Source organism: Seriola aureovittata, chromosome 3 (genome assembly GCF_021018895.1).
Source record: "Seriola aureovittata isolate HTS-2021-v1 ecotype China chromosome 3, ASM2101889v1, whole genome shotgun sequence".
Lineage (NCBI taxonomy): Eukaryota > Metazoa > Chordata > Actinopteri > Carangiformes > Carangidae > Seriola > Seriola aureovittata.
Window position 1 is genome coordinate 14278961 of NC_079366.1, and position 23366 is coordinate 14302326.

A 23366-nucleotide genomic window follows, 5' to 3' on the forward strand; every position below is an offset into this window, starting at 1 on the left:
CCGAGTGAAAAAGTGAGAATTAAAGGAGGCAGGGAGGTTAAGGCAGACGGAGACAAAGAGACTGGAGATGAATTGGTCGTCTAAAGGGCAGGTAATATGCAGAAAATGTCACATCGAGTTGCTCCTGTCTGCTGAGACAGAGGAACATTAGTCATGTTCAAAGCTTTCTTCTGTTTTCTGAGCTTCTTTTAGTCAGTCAGTACTTTTATTCTGTTATTCAGATATGATTTTTTTAATTGTGTGTGTGTGTGTGTGTGTGAATAATTTGTCTGCTTACTTTTGTGAAGGCATGACATCTAAAGCTTTACTTCTATTCACGCTTGCTTTCCTGCGCGTGTTTTTACATTTCTTTTATGTGTGTGAGTGCGTGCGTGTTCGTGTGTGTGTGTGTGATGTTGGAAGGTGGCAGTGATTAATTGCATGGTAGGGATCGAACAAGCATTGTTTAATTAAATCCTGTGATAATGTCAAAGTTTATGTTTCCTGGGAGACGAGAGGTTGGGCCTTCTGTATCCCCTTCAGCTATTAGCCCACTATTAATCACAACATGCGCGTGTGTTGTGTGCAAGTGCATGTGTGGCAGCAGATGTGATTCTTTTTACGGCTCCTCGGGGTAAATAAGAATCAAAGGGCAATTCTGGTATAATGGAATTTTTTCTGAAAATGTTTTCAAAACAACAGTGTGAACGTGTCACGTTAGACGTTAGCTCTCTGCATAGCAGTTTCTCATTTTGGCACCCAAAGCTGTTTTGTGATCCTGGTCCATTTCAGTCCTGCCTCCCAGCTCGATACAATAAGCTTTTGAGATGAGTAACACTTTTAAAGAAGTGGCAGGAAAAGGGTGCAACAGAACTATAGCGTTAGCATTAGCTATGTCACAGTTTGTCTTCCTTTTTGTTGACTAATACTCATTACCTTTTTAATCTATGCCTACACCTCCAAGCAGGAGATTACACACATTGATCCCCTTTACATTTATGAAAACAAAGCTAATGAACTTGGCTGAGCACTGAATAACAGCACTGAAAGGCCTGGATGTGAGTTTTCCTTACAGGGAACTGAGATATGCTTTCTCTGAACAAACTACAGAAAACAGTGACCATATGGATGAAATATGAAGTTGGTTTCTAATGTTCATATTTATAATTAACTGTTTCTAAAGTCACTTATTTCTGTTAAAAAATACATTAATATACAGGTAAAAATACAGGTTCTCGTGAAAGTGTAAGCAGAAAATCAAACTGTGTGTGATTGCACCTCAGCTGTCAGGATGTTTGTCAGCCTTTTCCTCTGCTCTGCTCAGGGTATCACCACAGCCTCCCCTCCTCTCCCTACACCTCCACGGCTGGCCGCGATGGTCAGAGGTTACCTCCGTCTGGCACCCTGTCCTCTGAATACCTGAACCAGGGCGGCTCCTCGAAGGTTCTCCTCCTCATCTGTAACACAGCGGGATCTGGCCAGCAGGCTGTCAGGTGAGCTGCAAGCTGGCATTTTGTTTTCTTGGTTGTTGGTTTAGGTTTTATTGAGGAGTTGCATCTGACTGAAGATCACATATTCAGTTTATTCAGCTTGTGGATTGGTTTTGTTAAGCACTCAGTAGCAGAGCCAGTTAACTTACATTTCTTTTATGAGCTTGTATTTGAGGATGTCATCTGAAATTCGTGAGACTGTGTTTTAGAGCATGTTGAAGTGCCGCCATCATTCCCTCTGCTGTACTGTGTCTTCAGTTTTAAATATAGTTTCTTCTTTATTCTTTTCGTCACTGTGTCACCCAGTGCTGCCCCAATGTCAACATCTAACTTCTGTTTGACTGTGACCTGTAAATCTGTTACACATATTCCCCAGGCTAGGCTGGTTTTATTTATCTAGTGCAGTTGAAGCTCCCACCCAGCTGCAGCTGGAAGCTGACTGTGTAGAAACCTGAGACTGAGCCAAACAATGAGTTCAAATTGGAGCCCTTAACCTATGAAAGTTTGGTTTAGTTGGTTGCCATATGTTAGTCTAACAAGGGTGGGCAGCATCATTAAATTGCCTACCTAGAAAGCATCTGATGTACTGTACATCCACAGCGCAGTTGGACCAAACAGTGGATGGAACCATAAGCCAGTGACACTGACTTGTTCTATTTGGGGATAAATGTCCCACAGGGCCTGACCTGCATTGCAAATCGGAGAAGAAATGCTCTGATCACACATTTACCTCCCGAGTAAGACTTTGTCACTGGTGGCAACATCACAAATTTTTTAAAACGATCCACACTTTTATAAGATAGCAAATTAGGAGTCTAGTTAGTACTGAGCAAAGATGAATTGACTCATGCACCCAATCAAAGTTAATCTGCAGCTACTTTAAAGATTAATGCACTTACACTACAAAGGATCATAGCTAAAGCAGGGCAGATATCTGATAGCCCAGTTGATCTCCCAGTGACTAACAGAAGAGAGAAATGTTTTGTGGAGTGAGCGAGGCAAAGCGAAATACTTTATATTGATATATTGCACAGACTGCATATAGGGTCAGTCTCCTGCACATCCATGATGCAAACATAATGTTCTTCATCCCAGCAGTGCTCTGTCAGATTTTCTTTGTCCAAAGAGTGCAGTTAATTGCTGTAGACTAAAATCACTGTAATGCTCCTGAAGCCATTATGACATAATGCATCCTTTGTAACATAGAGCATTATTTGAATTGAAGTATTCATTAGACTGACGGTAGACTGTGTCCATGAGAGTGCCTGGTAAGGATTGTAGAACCATTCAGACAGTAATCCTCTGATATTTAGGGGTTTGTTCTGTACAAAGACTAACATTCCCAACACCATCATTAGTGCTTTTTCTCTTTTATTTGACATGGACATCACAATCGCACTGGAACTGCAACATACAATTGTGGACAAGCACCAGATGTACTGTATTAAGTGTTTTTAGTGAAATGCTGATTTACAACATCTGTCCACAGAAGGCTTAAAATAAAAAATAAAAAACTAGAAATACAATACAGATACAAATGTAATACATGTTTAGAAATACAATACAATATATTTACAGATGTGTCCATACAGGGGTATTAGGTATGAGAACAATGTTGTTTCTCTTTTAGCCACGTTTTAAAGGAGCTATTACTAGGTTTTGCTATTGCTACATAGCCAACATTGGCATCAACAGCTGTTTACTTACCAGTCTAGAAGAAACACTGAAAGTTCAACATCAAATTTCATTCCTTTACCCGTCAACAGCTGTCTCCAGTGGTGGAAAGCAACTCTCTTGTTTTGCTTCTTTTTCTATCACTTTTTTTCTTCTAGTGAAGTTCACATGTTAACCAGCTTGCCCCGGGCTTTCCTATAGCAAGTTACTGTAGTGTCCATTCTGCTCTGAAGAAGTAGCACTGCTCAGAGGACGTATTTATAACCTCTTGTCTGGTAAATACAACGATTGCTGAAGCTGTTGCCAAGACTGGTTGGTATAAATAGCTGTTAATGATAATGCTAGCTATGTAGCAATAGCAAAACTTACAAATAGCTCCTTGAAAAAAACATGACATTTTTTGTGTTGCACTTTCATCTCAGTGGGTAAACAGTTCCAGAGTTTTGCTCCTTTAACATGACTAATTCTCCAAATGAGGCCTTTAACATTAAAATGACAGTTACCATTTATTTAGGTTTATTCTTCACAGGGATCAATAAAATCTAACCTGTTATTGACTTGAGGAAGGATGGATTCATATTTCTCTCTTGCGGGACAGGAGTGAAACTCAGCAGAGTCTTCTGCTGCTGAGTACTCTGTGTCCATGCTTATACACCTCGTTTAGATGGGTCCAAATAACACACAGTCCTATGAAAGGCCTGGTAATGTCAGGATGTGACATTTGACGACTCGTCTGTCCACTTGCGTCAGGAGTCATGTGCCAATAAACATCCGAATATCTGAGTTGTCATCTACACCCAAAATAAAAGGACAGTTCGTTGAGTATGGCAACACTTGCAGCAATAACCTACAATGAGGACACCCAAAAAATTAATTCATTGACATTGAACAATTGGACATCTCCTTTAGATACTATGCTACAATATGCATCTTCCACTTTTGTGAGAAAACTTTCCAAAAAACTTGCTTCCTTCAGCCACAGGGGCATTTGTTGGCTCATGGTCTTGTGTTCCAGTTGATCCCAAAGGTGTTTGATGGATTTGAGGTCAGGACTTTGTGCAGTCAACTCAAACCTTGTTTTGCGCACCGGGCCATTGTCATGTTGAACTAGAAAAGGCCTTCTTCCTAACTGTTGCCAGGAAGTTGGAAGCACAAAATTGTTTAAAATATCATTCTACTTACACTTATGCATTGGGATTTGCCATAACTGAAACTCATTGCTCTGGTCTAATCAAACTATTTGAAGTATTATACTGAGAGACCACAAACTACAGCCTCCAAAATGACTATAAGATTGAATCATCACCTCTTTAAAACCCTCTCACCTTCATGAAGGTGAGATTTATTGTAGAGATATTATTTTAAACTACATTAGTTTTAGCTAGGTGTACCTAATAAACTTGAAGTGTATGTTTGTTTTGTAAGTATGTGTGTATTTCTCTCCTTCGCTCACTCACTCATAAATAATAAAAACCTTGGAAGTTTAATCTTCAGCTCTGTGTGTCTAAATAATCTATGAGAGATGTTGATATACTTGTCTAGTCTGTCTAGACAAACACAATTGCCTTTCCCATTAACCTCCTACACAATCGCCTCTAATTTAACCACTGCTGTGCAGTCAAGAGGAACATGAGCCTTGCGTTAACCTAGAGACAGAGAACCTGTTATGAGGCACTGATGATATACAGACTGGTTTCTGAGCTTTATTTGGCTCCTGACCACTCATACAGTAATGTCACTTCAAGCTGTCAGTACAGGACACAAGGCACTGACAGTGAAGCCTTGACGCCTGACAGCTTGACAGATATGGTGATGACACAATAAGCAGCAAGGACCTTTACTACCACATTCTCAAGTTTCAATAAGCTCAACCGTGGCTCTATATTGAATTAACTTTTGTATGAACAGGGTTTCCCTTGATAAAAAGCAACTGAATTATATGCAAAATTGAACTCTCCTCTCCTCTCCCCTCTTCTGTCAGGTTTGGACCTCCATTTCTCATGCGTGAGGACAGGAGCATCTCCTGGGACCAGCTGCAGCAGAGCATCCTCAGCAAGCTCTATTATCTGATGCTGAATGGATCTCAGGCTCAGGTAATGGCAGAACCAGCGCCAGAAACATGTCACCCTCTCTATCCTGTGTCCTGAACCCTTTAGCTGAGGGGGTCCTGGACCTTCTTGACCTTCAATTTTCATTAACGTGAGGTTTTTTGTTTGAATTAAATAGTATGTCTGTTTTCAGTTGTCTGAGTCACACTGGAAGTTATTTTAAAATGAAAGACCTAGGTCAAACCACATATTTGTTGATGTTTTTTTTTTTTTTTTTTTTTATTTTGAGCGTACGGGTGTCCCTGAATGTTATGCCAAACCGCTGACATTCTTCATTCACTCAGAGAAATGTTTGAAACACCACACTGTAAATTGCTTTTAATGAAAAAAATGAAATCAGATTGACCATACGGTCATGGCAGAGTACAGCTGAGGATATCATATCCACACAAATGCATGCACGCACACACAATACACACACACACACACACACACACACACACACACACACACATATACACACACACACACACACACACAGTCAGTGCATTTTGGAGTAATAATGGTTTTATGTGCTAAGTGTAAATTCGATGATGTCACCGACCACTCAAACCACACTAACACAAATCCTCATCTTTACCACTGTAGAAGAAGGTGCAGATTATAGAATAAAGAGTGAAAATAAGAAGCAGGTTTCAATTCCATTATTTAAAAACTTGTAAGATTGCTGTCCAGTGGACACATTACTGCTACTGTGCAAACTCAATATTGACACAATCCATCTTGTGACTCTGAAGTGTTTGTTTTATAGACAGCCACTCTTGCATGCTCAAGTTAACCTCTACTTTCTCTTCCACTCTGCGTGCAATATACACAGAGTGGATTTAACCATGATCCCTGACAAGCAAATCTTCATTTTGGCTTCATCTGTTTCTCCAGACATAGTTCAAGTGATCTGTCAATCATAAGCCCTAAACCACAGCTCCACACTTTAGTACATAGATACAAACACAAACACTCATGCACACACACTGTCCCCACTGCTGGTCTTGGAGTTGCCATGGGCAACGCCATGGTGACAGTCAGGCAATATTTGAGGTAGTCTTATCCAGAGCAAGCAGCCCTCCACTTTATAAGAAAAGAACTAAAGAAAAGAAGAAAGAGAAATGTGAGCCTGTTATTTACTGATCATTATCTCAGTTTCTTAGTTACCTCCTCAAAGCATGTTTCGCCAGATACAAACTCACTGAACCCCCCCCCCCCGTGCACTCCTCTTAATCTTCATCTTAATAAAAACAATTACCAGGGTTCTTTGGTCGTAGATTGTACCGATAATTTAGCTGAAAAGGCCACTCATATCCCTCGGGTGCAGGATTTGAACTCTTGCTTATGCTTTCTTGTTTCACTTTTTTTATTAAAAAGAAAAATATGAGCTTTAGTTTGCTGTTACAATCAGATGGTAACTTGTGTTATCACTGTGTAATATAAGCACCCATATCAATCCTCTTTATAGTCTCCATTTGTTTGGCAGGCAGCAAGTTTGTGAGGACTTTGCTGCCATTTATTTGGTCCTCTCTGTCTTCATTATGAGATATTTTGGCGCCACCCAGAGGTTTGTTTGGCAAGCCACAACTTTTAGTTCAGGGTATGAAAAAAGGAAAAGATAACGTGATTTGCTAATGAATTGCTTGTCACAAATTCAGCCCTTCTTTCCCAGACCTGATGTTCTGTTAAAAGGAAAATCTAAAAATGTAATATTGTCAATGTTAGTGCACTGGATTGTGCGTTAAGGGACGTGTGTGGTCTGTCAAGTGAATTTAAACCCTGAGTAAAAGTTTAAAAACTGGGCAAGAGTTTTTGTTAATGTGTTGGAAAGCTTCCCCATATGTTTTCTGTCACCAAGCCATGGTCACTTTATTGTTTTGAACTGAACATGTGAAATATTTTACCTTTCAAAATGTTCCCCCATGAGATTTCAGAGACTTAATAGAAATTTGGATTGTTATCATTTCAAAACCACGTAAGCTATTAATATTTAACATTCAAGTTAAAGTGGTTTTTGCCCTTCAAGTCATTTTCCTGATAGATGCTTTTCAGCTGATTCCATCTCAGAGATGCTTCGTGACTTACATTAATTGTGAAATTAGTTAATGTAAGAAATCAAATATATAGGCTTTTCTTTGTTCAGTTTTCTACCTTAATAAACAGAGAGATACCCTGAAAAATCTCCCCAAAAAATCCAAAATACTATATCATATTCTGACTTCTGGAGGATTTTGTTGTTTTTTGTGTTGATATTGATTAACTGAAAGAGGACAGAATTACTGGTATATTGGCTTGAAGTTTCTAAACAATTTGTCCTTTCAATTGATGTTAAAATCTCTTTCTTTAACACTCAAACTTCTCATGGTCACTTGGTTTTAACAACACATACCGATTCATTTGAAATTTGAAAAGTTAATTTAATTGCATTGATCCCTTTAGATAAACAGTCTTTCCTTTATTCAGCTGGGCTTGTTGGCAGGAAGTCACTATTAAAGAAGTTTAACTTTAGGTCCCCAAATCACGCAAATTTTAAGAATGATTGACAATTGAAAGATCAGACATCATTTTCATCATTTTTTTAAATCACCAGATTTACTGTTTGACCAGTTTCCTTTTGTGTGAGCCTTCTGCTGACCCAAGGGCAGTTCGAATTATCCTCATCATATTTGAGTGAAATATTTTGTCAGAGTGGGTCTGTGCAATGACACCTTTTGTGATTTATTTACATTTACCCTGCAGACTGGGCCTCACTGGTGTTGACACTTTAAGACAGATTACAGATCAGCCTGTAGTAGGTTGCGGAGGCTGTCCTTAACTCTCCAAAGTTCCCTGAAAAAAATGTACCAAACTTTTGTGTGATTACTCATTAGCCCAAAGTGTCTTGTCGGCTCTTCTTCATTATATTCCAATAGATAGATAAGGCCATCTGAATGCATGCTTGCTCAGGCCCTTAAAACCGAGAAGAGGGACTGTGCCTTTTTCATTTGCTGCTTTAGGCTCCTATTAACCAACTAATTTATTTCTCTTTATGCTCTGCTACAGTTCCTATTTTCCAACGGCGGCCCCTCAGAATGAACACATTAGCAACCAGACTCTGCTCTCTGCTCTCTAATAACTCAGCCCTCTTGTCTTTGCTGCTGAGGCAGCAGAGGAGTTATTATTCATCTCTAAATACATTTTCTCTATTTGAGTGTGGAGGTGGCAAAAGTAGCTGCCAGATGTAAATGAGGGAGTTTGAGTGTTTTGAACTGTTGTGGTGATGTTACGTACAGATCCTGCAGGAGGTGCTGAAAGTTTAACTCCAAAACACTTATTCACATCTGTCCAGTCCATTCAAAGGCAATACTTGTTTCTTATTTTTCTCTGTTCTCAAAATATGTTTTGACATTTGAAACTTACGGTTTACTTAGCCTCGAAATCAGAGCTCATAGATACCAAGCCTACATTAGACCACAAGTAACCACAGCAACAATTCAGCTGCTTTACACTTTAAAACAACTCCGCTGATACAAAGCACTTCACTACAAAACTTCAGAATTATATGATATAGACTATAATAAAGGCAAACTAAAGTAGTAGTAGTAGTAGTAATGTAACTCAACATTAGCCAAAGGACTTGATAATTAGAACACAATTTTCAAAACCATAGATTAACTTCTCTTTGGTAATGTTATACTGTAAGTGAGTGAGTGAGTGAGTGTGTTTGTCTTTATTGGGACACGTAATATAATACTACACATCATAAGCTCTCTTTAAAGGCCATGTCTTTCATGTGTTACTGGCTAACAACACAAGCCAAAGTTGGGATAATTTTGGTGATTTCTGTATTTTTGTTTTTCTCAGTGGTCTTCTCTCTGGTTTTTGCCTAACATTCACTCTGATTGTTGCCCATTCAGTTTATGAATATTTTCAATGTTATCGAGAAAAAACATTTTCGTGCCGTTTTCAGAGGCTTTAGGTCTGAGTTTTTCTCCACCAAGCAACATATTAAGCCGATACACTTTTCATTATTTTGAATTATTTTTTCATATCCACATACCCTATGTAATGCGGGGTTGTTCTTTCTACAAACAGCATCTTACTAATATCATAATTATGTTAATTCCCCTCAGAACATTTCAATGAAATTTCTTACCCATCTCAGAGTGAGTCTCTTACAGAAAGTAGGTGTTATTTTTACTAGTAGCGCGTATGTCCTCAGAGAAACTATAGTAATGGAAGCTGTATATACTGTATGTATATAGGGCATATGTTACCTGACTGCACACTGCTCATCAACTTGAGCTTGAGCTGCTTGAGCGTGCTGGTTAAAAATCAGTGCTCCAAGCTGTATGAGTTTGCTTTGAATTTCACTTTTGTGAGATGATTAAAGCTAAACTGACGGTAATGTTTAAGGTGGCGTGGACGCTCTTGAAGGACACAGCTGCATTAATGTGTATTTCTCTCTCTGCAGAACGCTGGGGTGCTATTCAAGATCAGAGTGGTGGGAGGATCGGCAGCCTACAGCTACCTGTCCCCACAGGATAGCAGGCCACTCTACCACCCTGCAGTTGATAGGTAGGACACACATATATACACACACGCACAAACACACAAAGGAAAACTACATACTGTGCTGTTCTATACAACTGCACACACACACATACTTAGCCATCATGCAAATTACTGTACATTCTTTCTTCGAGTCGTCAGTAATGCATTTATGAAGTGTAGATCCACAGTCAGTCCACTCATACATGCATATTAGCGTTCACATTCAATAATACGGACACATATACATAATGAAACACGGATATGTACACGTTGCACCATGACCTTGATGTTGGAATGATAAAAAAGCATCTATAGCAGTGCTTGCAATGGCCATGCCACATCGATGACAGGCTGACAGTGAAAGCACAGTCACAAGTCACAGCAACATCCAAACAAATAAATATATAAGCCAATTAAAGCCGACATTGAAATGATTATATCAAGTCATATTCATAACCATGGCGGACAGGTTTTCTAGTGCGTTAGACAAAAAGCTACAATTCCTTTTCGAAGCCAGTGGACCTTAAGGGGATTACAGGCAACTGAGTAAAATGATATCAGTTTGAGGGTGTGAAGATAAGGCCTTTATTTCCTGTGTGATAAAGAGCATCAAGGTGTCACTGTACAGCTGAGAAGCTCAGTATGAATCTCTGTTGTTCTACCGTGCAGTGAAGGTCAGGCCTTCGACAAAGGAGCAAGAAAATGAGATTGTCATCCAGGTTAGACTGGGTGTTCAATATGAGCGTGTGTGTGTGTGTGTGTGTGTGTGTGTGTGTGTGTTCGTGTGTTCGTGTGTGTGTGTGTGTGTGTGTGTGTGTGTGTGTGTGTGTGTGTGTGTGTGTGTGTGCGCCTGTCTGCATCTGCTGCAGTGCATTACTTATATCACATTTAAAATGTGATATGCTAGATGTGATTTTGCTCACTTTACACACAATACTTGCAGACGGCATCGAATTCAAGATGTATTGAACAAATAGAAATGTGTCTGGTGAGCATTTCTATGCTTTAACCTATCTTCTTTATGTATTTAATGGTTATTTGTATGGGGAAAGGTAGGCATAACATGCCACTTGCCACATTTGTCATGCTTGTCCATAGATGGGGTTTTGAAATACACAAAAGTCATCAAGGGTTTAGATGCAAAACAGCACAGGGCACAAACAATGATACAATGAAATTACCAGAAAACTCAGTGACAAGCACCAGATTATTCTTTCTGTCCAAATGACGAAAGTGAAAAATTTACAAAAGGGCACCTTACAGTTCCCCATATAGACATAGTTACACCAAGTTAGAGGGGCGGTGGTGAGATCTAATGTCTCATTTTCCCATTTTCAATGTTAGTACGCACACTTCAGTATTTCCATTAAATGACCCGCTGTAAACTTGTCAGCTTAACGTGTGAAGATTCATTCATTCATTAGCCATACTGCGGGATAGTAATATCTCACTGATTTTTTTGAATTACATTTTTTCAATAACATATTGCAGACTCATTGCTCCTTGCCAGCTCTACTGTACAATTTTTGTTCGTAATAATTACTGTTTGTCTGCATGCTGTTGTTACGATGTCTGGAGTGTGCCACTTGAATTATTGTAGACCTTTAAAGTGTTTAATTGACCAGCTGTTATGTGTCGGCAGAAGTCTGGCCAATCAAAGCTCCTTCTGCTGTTCTGTGTGTTGGATTTTAATTTCTTAGGTAGCACACCACTTACACAGAGAGTCTTTCAGTTAAATTGATCAAATGGGACTGTTAAAGCAGGAAAAATTAATTGTGAGATTGAGTATGGTAGGCAGGCATATTGCTAAATGAAATAAAAAGAAAAAATACAATGAATTTTGGTTGTATGATTCATTGTTTAAAGATTTAGATTATAAAAAAGAAAGATCCACTTGTCACAGAGGAAATGCACACATGCATTTACAGTACCACAGACACACACACACACACACACACACACAATCTTAATTTTTTAGATTCACAATGCAAAGTAGCCTCATGCCCCTGAATCCTTCGGCAAAGGAGTGTTGTTTAAAATGAATGAATTGATTTTGTTGGACAGATCAGTGGATATATGTGACAGGGAAGGTTTCTCATTCATCCTGAGGCAATTATTATTGCTGCACTCTCGTAAAGTGGGCAGAGAGAGAAGGAGAGTCTCTCAATAACATTGCTCTCCGAAACGCCAATCACAGTAAAACTAGTTATAACACACTGTAAGGAAAACTATTTTAAACACAGGAAAGAAGAAACTAAAAACCAAAGTAGATTACAATGTCATCAATGTTCTTAAACAGAGATTATGAATCTCTTAACTGTCAGAGATAGAAAGCAGAGGCAGATCCTGACCAAGCACAGGCTCAGCGACCACAAACTGGCAATCGAACAAAAAAATCATGCCAACTGAAAGAAACCATATGGCCACTGTTTGACAGGTGAAGTTGACTTCATCCTAAAATGTAAATCATTCATCATGAAATAAGGAACATTTACTTTAACCAGTTTACTTCAGTAATTCCAAACTTCAATGAACTAAATGACATCTCAAAATCAAAAATAATCTGGCACAACCTGAGGGACAGTGAATGAAACAAGATGCACACACACACACACACACACACACACACACACACACACATACAAATAATATACTTTAAAGTGTCTGTTCCTTTTCATAATCAGTAAGGACGTTGCCATACTGAGGCCTTTAACCTCCCTGAATTGTTTATATGTTATGTAAGCCTGACATCTAGTGTTAAGGCGCGGTACATACACATTCATGCGTTTAAACATGTTCACAGAGAACAATAAAGAGACAGCAACATGGGTGACACCACTCATAGTGAGAATCACTCAGTATTCAGCCATGCCAGAAGCCTCCAGGCTGTCTCCATCCAGACTACTGATGCTTTGAAAAATCAAAGGGAACTGAAGTTCGACACGACTCCAAAACATCTACCACTGCTGATCCGTCATGTTCCCGGAACAAAAGAAATAACTTCTACTCTTAGCATTCAGTGATTGTTAAATCCACCTTTGCCATCTGTCAGTGCTGTCTGGCTGTTGAATACTGATGCAAGTTTATCTTTCCTCCTGAGATCAAAGCAGTGAAGGTAACGTCTGCAATACAAACATGACACCACAGTGTGACTCAACATCAACCATTTGCATATTAATACATGCAGTGTTTTACCTGTGCCCGATCACACTGTGTAACCCTGCTGTTGCCAGTGTGTGTTACCAGCGTGAAAAAAAAAAAAATCAAAAAGCACAAAGAAAACATTCAAACACAGCGTCAGGTTCAATGTCACCAAAGCAGATCCTCTATTTGTTGCATTACAGCGTGACAGATTTCAGCCTCCCTTGGTTTTTTCGGTTTCAGGTTTTTGGAGATGGGTAATGTTTTCTGCTACAGCTGGATAAACTAAGATCATAATATGTGTGTGTAGAATCTTACTGTTTTTCTCTTGCTGTATTGCAGAGCACTGAAGTTCTGTGGTCCTGGGGGACCGCCCCATGTAAAGCTCGTCATCGAGTGGGAGCACAAGACTAAAGAATGGTAAGCACTGTGCACAAACCATTTTTCCTCCTAGAGGAGTATACACACTGTATGTAAACAAACATTTAGGCAGAACACCAACACAGTTTATCCACTGCTGAGTGTCACTTATCACTCTTTGCTCAACAATGAACAATGAACACTGTGTGTTTGTGTGCTGCAGTCTGTTTGGCAGCATCCAGGAGGAGGTGGTGAAGGATGCGGAGAGTGTGAGGAACCAGCAGCAGCAACATCTGCAGCAGCATAGCTGTACCTTGGACGAGTGCTTCCAGCTGTACACAAAAGAAGAACAGGTGAGACTGAAGGCAGCACATCTGTCAAATAAAGAACAGAAGTCTTTATTCTCACTTGGCAAAGTCTTTTTCTATCCACAATACACTTTCTTCTTACTCAGTTATCCTCATGTTTCCGTTGTTAAAAGTACTGCGGCTTGAGTGAACCAAACTGCCGTCAGTGCAACAGTGCAGCTGTAAATAAATGCCATACTTTTTGTAAAGGGAAAAGAGTTTTACAAAACTAACTTTTAAAGCTTGTGATATCTCCTGCAAATGTGAAAAAACGGACTCTAAATCTCCAGAGGAAGTCTGATAAAATTGCCTCAAGTCAAGTAACTTGAGTCAGTCAGTTGGGTCAGCAGATGTTTGAAAATGAAAAAAAATGTTGCGGTGTGGAGGTAGAAAAAAGGGGGTGCTTATATCTGTGGCACGGTCCTCATCTCTGCTAGAGGCTAAGGGCTCGAGGCTACATTAGCCACAACTAGCATAACACAGCTAAATCTCCAACTAAACTCGTCCTACTCCTGCCACCACTACAGCTTCCTGACTAATTCGTGCAGGTTTGGCAACATGTCAGCAACCCAATGCACCTGAGAATAATGGTCTCAGACTGAACCCCACTCTGTGTCTCATGACATCCATCCTCCAGAAGGTTATTTAGACGTCTGAATTCATATTTCTGCATCATATTACATCATTAGTTGCATATAACATAATTATTTAACACATATTGAGAAGGTGTCTATTATTTGAGATTTAGATAGGTTTCTTGTCTCAGCAGGAGCATCCTTGTTCCAATTTTTCTCAGACAGCCCATGGCGGTGAGATCTTCTACACCTGCAGTGGCTCTCTGTACAACTCCCTTTCTATTCTTATAAAACTGATCATCAAAGAAGCTGAGTGAAAACCTAATTTTATGTGTCACCCAGCTCCGTTGTCCAAGAATGTGCAATCTTGTGGACACAGTCCTCACCTCTTTTATAGAAGATTTTTTAAAAAAACTGTTCATCAAGGGCAAAAAGTGTCAGCCTTAACAATCTCTAATTCATTGTCTCATTTTGGCTTTCCTGCCTCGATTCCAGCTCGCCCCAGATGATGCCTGGAAGTGTCCCCACTGTAAACAGCTTCAGCAGGGCATGGTGAAGATGAGCCTGTGGACTCTGCCTGACATACTGATCCTCCATCTCAAGCGCTTCCGACAGGTAGGCAAACTATAAAAGGGCTTCTTGTGAGGTCCGATACATAGTATTAGTATTATTATTACAAAGTATAGCAGCTTAAGAGCCGGATGTTGCCTTCAGGAGCTGGAGACCACAACAGGAGAGTGAATATTGGACTTAGATTAATTATGTTGACAAAATAATAAATAAATAAATAACTCAGAATGAATGCTGATGTTACTCCTTGTCTGCTGGGTATGCTTAAAAAGGCAATTGTTTGCTAATGCATTTGCCATAACAACTTCACAAAGTAATAGAGTCATTATTGGATTTTCTACTGCCCCTGAATGGGGAAAAAACACAATTAATGAAAGTTTAAGAATCATGAACTTTAAAACTCTTAAAATTCTACCCATTCTCTCTGTGTAATTGTGTTTTTGTTGTGCTCCTAATTTTTGTGGGGACAAAACCCAACATCTAAATCAATTTAATAGCTTGCCAAATTGAAGAAAATGCTCTCATGTTAATTGCTACTTCTAATATGTTGTGGAAAATAAAATTCAGGCTATTCGAGGAATGTAAAGGAGGGGGGAAATAATTGCTAACAAAGAATACACAAAAAGGAAATATGAATATTGCAGGGCAGGGTCCTGCCCAGTTAGATGGAAATTTCCACTGTAAAATAAAATTATAAGAACTGCTCCTTGTGTATCTGAGTTTTGACAATCAGCCAACAGTCATCTTTCCAACACCTTTGCTTAATGTTGTGACGCATAGAAGTGTGATTCCCCAAACAGTGAAACATACAATCAATACCTCCATCTACAACAGGTATTGTCCCTGACCTGTATGCATTAAGCCTAGAGGATGTGTGTAAGTTAGAACAGCCTGTCAACATCCAGCAGTACCGCCTGAATCTCATCCATCCTCTGCATCTTGCCCCCACGATGCTCCTCGGTGACCTCAGCTCAGGAAAGCAGAAAGGAGTCAGTCCCATGTGTCCTCCCTCTCCATTGGTAACAAGTCGGTCTCTGTCTAGAGCTGTGGGAGCGCACACCGCAGTTTCCCTCCTCTGACCAATGTACTTTTTTCAGCCTATTCATTAGAATTCAGTCACTGTCAGAATCTGTGCCAATGACTAGTTTTGTGTAGGAGACTTAACCAGAAGCCCATGATCTGGTTATGATAACGTACCCATCCCAGGAGGAGCCCTTCAGGAGCTAAGAATGATATGAACAGACTTGGCTTCGAACTATCTCACACGTCTGACATTGGATACCTGTTTAATAAAGTCAGTGTCAATCCTTTTCTGCAAGATATGCTTGCTACCTGCACATGTATGTACTGTATACATATATTAATAAAGAAATGTTGAAACAGGTAGGCGAGCGGAGGAATAAGCTGTCAACCTTGGTGCGTTTCCCCCTGACTGGATTGGACATGGCCCCCCACATGGTGAAGAGGAGTCAGAGTATGAGGAACCTGAACCTGGGAGCCTGGACACCTTCCTGGAAGCAGCCCTCGGGACAACACAACCCACCTGCCGACATGACCCTCCCAATCGACTATCAGTACGACCTCTACGCTGTGTGTAACCATCACGGAGGAATGCATGGAGGACATTATACTGGTATGGAACTGCGTGGTATAATAGTAGTAGTAGTAGTGGTAGTAGTATAGATTTTCTATATTGTGACCATTTGTTTACTCTTCTTTATTTCATATGTCGATTATTTTTGAAAGTTGTTGAAACCAGCAGTTTTTAGACAATTTGAGATGCTATAGATAATTTCAGTTCCAGTTTATAATAGTATAATTAGTTTTTGTTGCTGAGGCCATTAAAGATGTACACCACAATAGGGTACTATACTTAAATACTGTCATTATCATATTTGATCAGAGCTTTTCTAGCAGCAATATGTTTTTCTCACAGCTGGACTCCAGTTCTTTTACACTTAATTATGAGCTTTTCTAAATAGCCCAACACACTTAGTCATTTTTGAAAAGAGAGATGGGAGCATGGAGTGATGTTGTGATCAGGACTTACTTGTAGATTTGAGAATAATAGCAGCATCTTAACATAGAGCATTTATCCTTCACTTCCTTTTTCAGAAAAGCACTTACAATAATTCATAGGTTTAGATAACATCCGAAGTCAAGATGCTGTCCCATCCTTATCCTGTAGTGTCAAAGAACGCAAACTCAGCATGGTAAAGAGCATTTGAGTTCAAGTATGGATGTCCCATGGACACACCTGAGAGATGTGTTCTGAAATGAACTGAAATCAATATTTAAAACAACATTACAACATCCAGTTACACTCTCAGAATTTGTAAGTACCTTCATAGAGAACTATTGCAACAGAGAGAATCTTTAAAAATCAAATCTCATGTTCTTTACCAGAGGATGTTTGCTTAATTGTTATGGAGATGGATCCGCGCACCTCCCACCTTCAGTTGATGTAATTACTTCATCCAGTCATTATGCAGAACCTCACTGGTATTTTCAGTGAGTGTGGAAACTTAATGATGTGTTGAAAAACTTAGATGAGATGTATTGAAACTGCTGTTGATGAACAGTACCACAGGCTTTTTGTTTTGTTTTTTGCTTACTGCCTACCTTCAAACCCAGTATGGGTCCTGCTGGAGTAGAAACAAAAAACCTGTCATGGACACAGTCTTCATTATCCATGTGTGATTACTGAAACACCCGCCCGACATACTCCCAGGAGTAAACTGCTTGGTAAATAAATAGTATTTTAAGCTTGAAAAAAAGGAAACGTTTAATAGTGACCTGTTTGACTACAATTTGGGTCTCCTATAGAGACCCCCATAATGATGTCTAAGCATTGTCTTAATAAACTCTGGTCCACCTCAAAACCCACAATGGCAGTAATTGCAAGTAGTCAAGTAAATCCCTGCCTGTGCAGTGTATTTGAAGTAACTGCCAACAGTGTCCAAACAGCCATTACGACTGCCAGTGTATGGAGGATTTTCAGACCACACAGGGACACACTCAGTTAATGAGGTGAGTCATTCTTTCCCCTAATAGGTGGCTCCAAGTTACTAGAACTTCACTTTTTGTATTATTTTATTTTCACATAAAGTTCAAGCAATATCTATACAGAATTAGAATTATTATTATTATCAGCCAATTAATAAATTAATTAATAAATTAGAAACAGAAACTCACATTCAGGGGGGAAGAGAAAAAACACACTAAATGCACAAAACATGTCCAAGCTGAAACTTTGAATGAACTAAAATGAGATGATGTTTCTATGTGAGGAGGGTCTTTCTCATAATAATCGATAAATGAAGGGATTATGTATAATGTTTTAAAAACTGTCTGTGTATAGTAAAGACCACCCATAGAGGTCCTACTAAAATTGTTTATACAGTGGCTTCAGGAAATATTCCCCTCCAGTTTTTGCACACTTTATTGTCTTGTAGATCTAACTTTAAATGGGTAAAATTGCCATTTTGCTCATAATGGAAAAGTTTTTTAAAAATCAAAAACTGAAATCTCACATTTACAAAAGCACTCAGAAAAAGAAAGAGCAATCTTTGACTGTCCTTGAGTTGCTCAGTGAAAGCCCAGAATTAAACCACACTGAACATCTGTGGAGAGACCTGAAGATGGTAGTTCACAGACACTTCCCAACCAATCTGACAGAGCTTGAGAGGATTTGCCAGGAAGAATGGGATAAACTGCTCAAATCCAGGTGTGGAAAGCTTGTAGAGATTTAGCCACAAATCCTTGAATCTGTAATTGCCTCCAAAGGGGCTTCTCCAAAGTACTGGATTAAAGGAGCTATTTGTAAGTCTTCCTATTGCTACATACCCAATATTAGCATTAACAGCTGTTTACTTACTAGTCTAGAAGAAACATGCTGTCTCCAGCGGTTGAAAGCAACCCTCTTGTTTTGCTTCTATTCTTACAATTTATTTTGTTTGACTAAAGTTAGCATGCTAACCGGCTAGCTCTGGCCAGATCAGACTGTCTTGTCACTTTCCAATACAGAGTAACTGTGGTGTCACTCTGCCCTCAAGAAGTAGCGCTGCTCAGAGGACGTATTATAACCTCTAACCTTGTAAACACAATGACAGCTGAATCTATCTTAGCAAGATTGGCAGGTAAAACAGCAACTTAAAAATAACTCTTTTAAGGGTCTGAATACTTGTCAATGAGAGATTTCAGTGTTCAGTTGCAATAAGCTTGCAAAAAAATTAAAAAAAAATTTTTTTTCACTCTTGTCATTATGGGCTATTGAGTGTACATTAATGTTAATTTATGTCACTTTTGTCGATTTTATCAATTTACAATTAGACATCTGTAACAAGTAAAAAAACAAGCAAGAAGTGAAGACAATGGATGAACTTCATTGATCAGAGTCATTTTCGTTTTTTAAGTCTACTGTATAGCTGATGAGATCGGTCAAAAAGCAGGATGGGAAGGTGAGACAAAACTGATTGTGTAATTGCAGGGGATGATTCGTGAAAAAAGCGCAACTCTGAGGATAATATGCAGGAGATATGGAGACAGTGCTAGATGAGGAGAATGGATCAGTCATCGCCAAGGCAACTTGCTTGCACACATGTCTTTTATGGCATGGAAATGTAACTGGGTGCCTTGTGCACTATTACATGGGCACAGCAGGGTGATGCATCATTTACCTAAAGTAAAAAATAAATAAATAATAAAAAAAAAGAAATTGTGATTTGTCCTTCTGATGTTACCAGAGAGATGGACAAATTAGCAAACAGGAATACTCCACACTGAAACCCCACCTGGGAGTTATGTGAACGGTTTGTGGAGGGTTCTCTTTATGTTATATGCAGGTACGCACACTGTATTGTATTGTATCTAAGCCTCTTTGTGACTAGTTACGGCCACTTCCTGCTTACTGCTTTTTTTTTTTTTTATGTGAAGAAAATTGAGTTCACTAATTGTTAAGGTATAAGACCAGCACTGAGTATAAATTACTATTATGAATTTCCTGTAAATGCCTGATGACACTTATTACCTCGAGCCAAAAGAACGCTACTGCTGCACCTGCATTATTGATCCCTGGAGAGCAGCTCTGTGTCAGACAGTGGTTCTCAACTCGACTGCAAAGATATAGCTCTTCTATGTGTTCAGTAGTTATTACACAGCTACACTGGCAAGACTTGGTAGTAGAATAAATGAATTGTTGGTTTTGGCCTCTTCATGGTATTTTCTGATATCATGGTAATAACAATAATTATTATTATGACAGCCTTACTCTTCAATTTTTTTATTTTCTTCATTGTCATTATGTTGCTGTGTCCCTTGTTTATGCTTGATGTCATTTTTTTTAACGCAGCTTACTGTAGGAACTCAGTGGACGGCCAGTGGTATAGTTACGATGACAGCAGCGTCGACCTGGTGCCAGACGAGGAAGTTTGTACCAGAGGAGCTTACATCCTTTTCTACCAGAGACGCAACACTATTCCTCCATGGTCGGCCAGTAGCTCCATCAGAGGTATGCTATGCTAATGAGTAGCCAACAGGAAAACATAAATAATTTCATGAATAAAAGGGCATATGAATTTAAGGAAATGCCTGTTTGTAGGACAAGAATGTTTAAATTAATATATGGTCTTTCAACGCAAACACTAAGGAGTAATGTAGGCAACAATGGGAGCATCGCGCAGTGGTTGGCGTCATTGGCTGCACTTTCCTCTCTCAACACAGTTCTGATATGTTCTCAGAGCGATCTGAGAGTTGCAGTTAAAAAATTCGTCTGACACAGATTCTTTTAAACATCCATCATCTTTTTTTTAAAACCCACCAGTCATGTGAGCAACAGTGTGGACGCTGGTCCTGCTCTTCAATCAAATATACATTTGTAATTTGAAAATATTGTATCAGTGCAAAGTATGTGCACAGTAAATGCATGTACTCATAAGAGTAAGAATGCTTTTGTTCAGTAGAGCTTATCTGTGAATAATAGGACAACATAGAGTGCCGTAGTCATTTAGAATAATTTGGACATAAAGAAATTAGTATCTGCTTCATAAATGAGTCGCAAAACAAGAATACAGCTGCTGGATCACTGTGTCTCAGATCTTTAGATGTACTTCTCCAAAGTATAATTTTCTATTACTACTTAGTAGGTGCCTACTCCATAGCCCAGATGGATTGTCTTTTTGCCCCCACACTTTTTCCTCATTGCAACAAAGATTCTTGGGTACAATAAAGCAATATCCTCTTCCAGAAATAATTTAAACAGAAGCACTTACACAGCTGCATACAATAAACCAATGAAATGCCCACAGGATACATTAATGAGTACCCAGCAAAGTCAAATAAGTGCTTTAAGGCACAGTGGGGAGAGCAGAGTGTGATTGTCTGACTGTAGGGAAACTATAGGTGGTTATTAAATTCTGGTATGCATCTGCTGAAGTCAAACTCAGGAGCCTCATTATAATATATTTCCATTGAGAAACGCAGATAGAGTCTGTATAATGTGACACACAGCTCCACACACAGCGCTGATTGTGAAACAAACGAACAAATCTGTCTGTGCAAATAAGAAACAAGGTGTACAATCGAAAACAGAGAGTTCTTGTTCATATGCCGTGCTTCGATACCCAGATGTGATTAAGCGTTCAGGCTACACTGAAGAAGCCTGGTCTTAGCTAGCTCAGAGTAAAAATTTGGAACAAATTCTGAAGAAAATGTTTTCTTTTTCTTAAAAAAAAAAAAAAAGAAAAAAAACCATCCTTGCACACATCTGGGATGAAGCCTTAATCCTCCAGTCTGTTAACTGTATACTGAGCACTTTGAATGGACATCAGAAAAACAAATGCTTTCAGAAATGACCCCACCATCTGATGTAAAGGCAGACAGAAAGCAGAGCAGTGAAAGGTTAGTGAGGATAGAGTAGTGTGGAGATTATGGAATGTTGTGGCTCAGTAATGACTGAATACATGATGCTAAAGGTCAGCAAACATGTTACATTATTAACTTTTTAAAGGTCTTGAACTATACGAGCCTTAAGGCTGCTCATTCTGCAACAATAAAACCCTCCTTTGCTTCTTTATGGACCATCTACGTGACTGTTGACTCTGAATCACGGGTCAGTTTTGCTCTCCAGGTCATTTCCCACGGTGAACTCAAATCTAAATGTTTGGTTTCACACAGTTTTGTATAATAATGTTGGTATCTTTTACTGGGATTAGAATTTTTAATTAAGAGGAGTGAATACCGTGCCAACTGCCAACGGCAAGGCTATGTACAGAAGGAAAAGTCAGATAGAGATGAACTTGAAACCTTTTGTCGTGGCTGCTCAGAGGAGGGCATGCCAATACAGATACTGGAAATGTCAGAGTGCCTCGCATCATTAACGTATTAACCGTTATCATCATGAACTGTCCTTCCTGCTGCAATACAATTACTTATCCAAATGACCAATAATGAACCTATTTAAGTGTGCTATATGTGACTATATTAATTAGAAACAAAACCATTTTAACTGCTGTCAGGAATTGTACACATTTTCCCCATTTACTGCATTTTCCCTTGTTTAGTTTGTTTATAATGTCCACATTCTAAATGTCAAGTACTGTAGTGTACTGGATCTGTTTCTTCCTTTGCCCACTAATGATGAGCTCACCTGGTGTAGCCATCCTGTTTTTTTGCAGCCATCAGTGCCCACTTCAGCATAATTCAGCTTTGTAAAATCAAGGTATGAAAAGCCTCTCAGTGTAAGATATGAAAAACAAAATGTTAAGTGCACTGAGCCACAATGTGTTTCCTGTGTGTTTAAGTCAGTCAGATCTTGAAACAAACAACCCTTAGAATGAAACCAGGCAACCTGAGAGTGAATACTGAAAAGAGTAACACACTCATTCCTTTAAGAAAAGGAAAAAGTACTCAATGAATTTTTTCTCTCTATCTGGTAAAAATTGAAATCGAAACTTTTATTTGTGCCGTCTTGTATCTCTTCTCCTTGGCCCTCGGCTCTTCCCATTTACATACAAAATAAAAATGCATCCAAGGATGGAAACAACACATTTCCCTAATGGGACATTATTTCCCAGTGTAGCATCACTTTGTTAGATTACTTGTTGATGACTTTGTTGGTCACTTGGTCCTGAATGCTAACTTGACATTTAAAGGCCAGAAAACCAATTTTCTGAATTAATGATTGCCTCCTACATGAATGCAAAATTTTTGTTAGAATAGTTGTGCACATGAGAGATTTCTGTGTTTTGGTCCTTGTTTATCTCAATGTTTTCAAGTGGGTAGGTTAAAAAGATGATATCACATATGTCGGCACACCAGTGAGAATTTACTAGCATTTTCGCTATTTCAGTTTGCACGAATGCGGCCACCTCTTCCAAGCTTGTGTTCTTTCCTTCTGAACAGACCCAGTTTTCGGCACAATCTCTTCAAAGTCCTAATGCTGACAGCTACACTGTGTTTATGAGCCATAAGAGAAATAATTTCTTTGTTGATAAAGCCAATTCTGAAGTACAATTTCATCAGTTCATCTATACATGGCATTTTGTAGAGGCAGTCATACACGCTGTTTGATATTGTCTCAAAAGGTCGACTTTAATCTTTAAATGT

The 23366-nt window shown here is 39.1% G+C and overlaps 1 protein-coding gene across 1 annotated transcript in view; it reads left to right on the forward strand.

Annotated features, from left to right (window-relative positions):
* Positions 1-23366, forward strand: part of usp43a (ubiquitin specific peptidase 43a) — a 101042-nt gene that overhangs the window by 69680 nt on the left and 7996 nt on the right. Inside the window, exons 7-14 of the mRNA XM_056371375.1 lie at positions 1304-1472; positions 5125-5236; positions 9690-9793; positions 13253-13330; positions 13494-13623; positions 14688-14807; positions 16146-16395; positions 20113-20271. Of these exons, the coding sequence (XP_056227350.1) occupies positions 1304-1472; positions 5125-5236; positions 9690-9793; positions 13253-13330; positions 13494-13623; positions 14688-14807; positions 16146-16395; positions 20113-20271 (1122 nt within the window). The remainder of the gene's footprint in view (positions 1-1303; positions 1473-5124; positions 5237-9689; positions 9794-13252; positions 13331-13493; positions 13624-14687; positions 14808-16145; positions 16396-20112; positions 20272-23366) is intronic.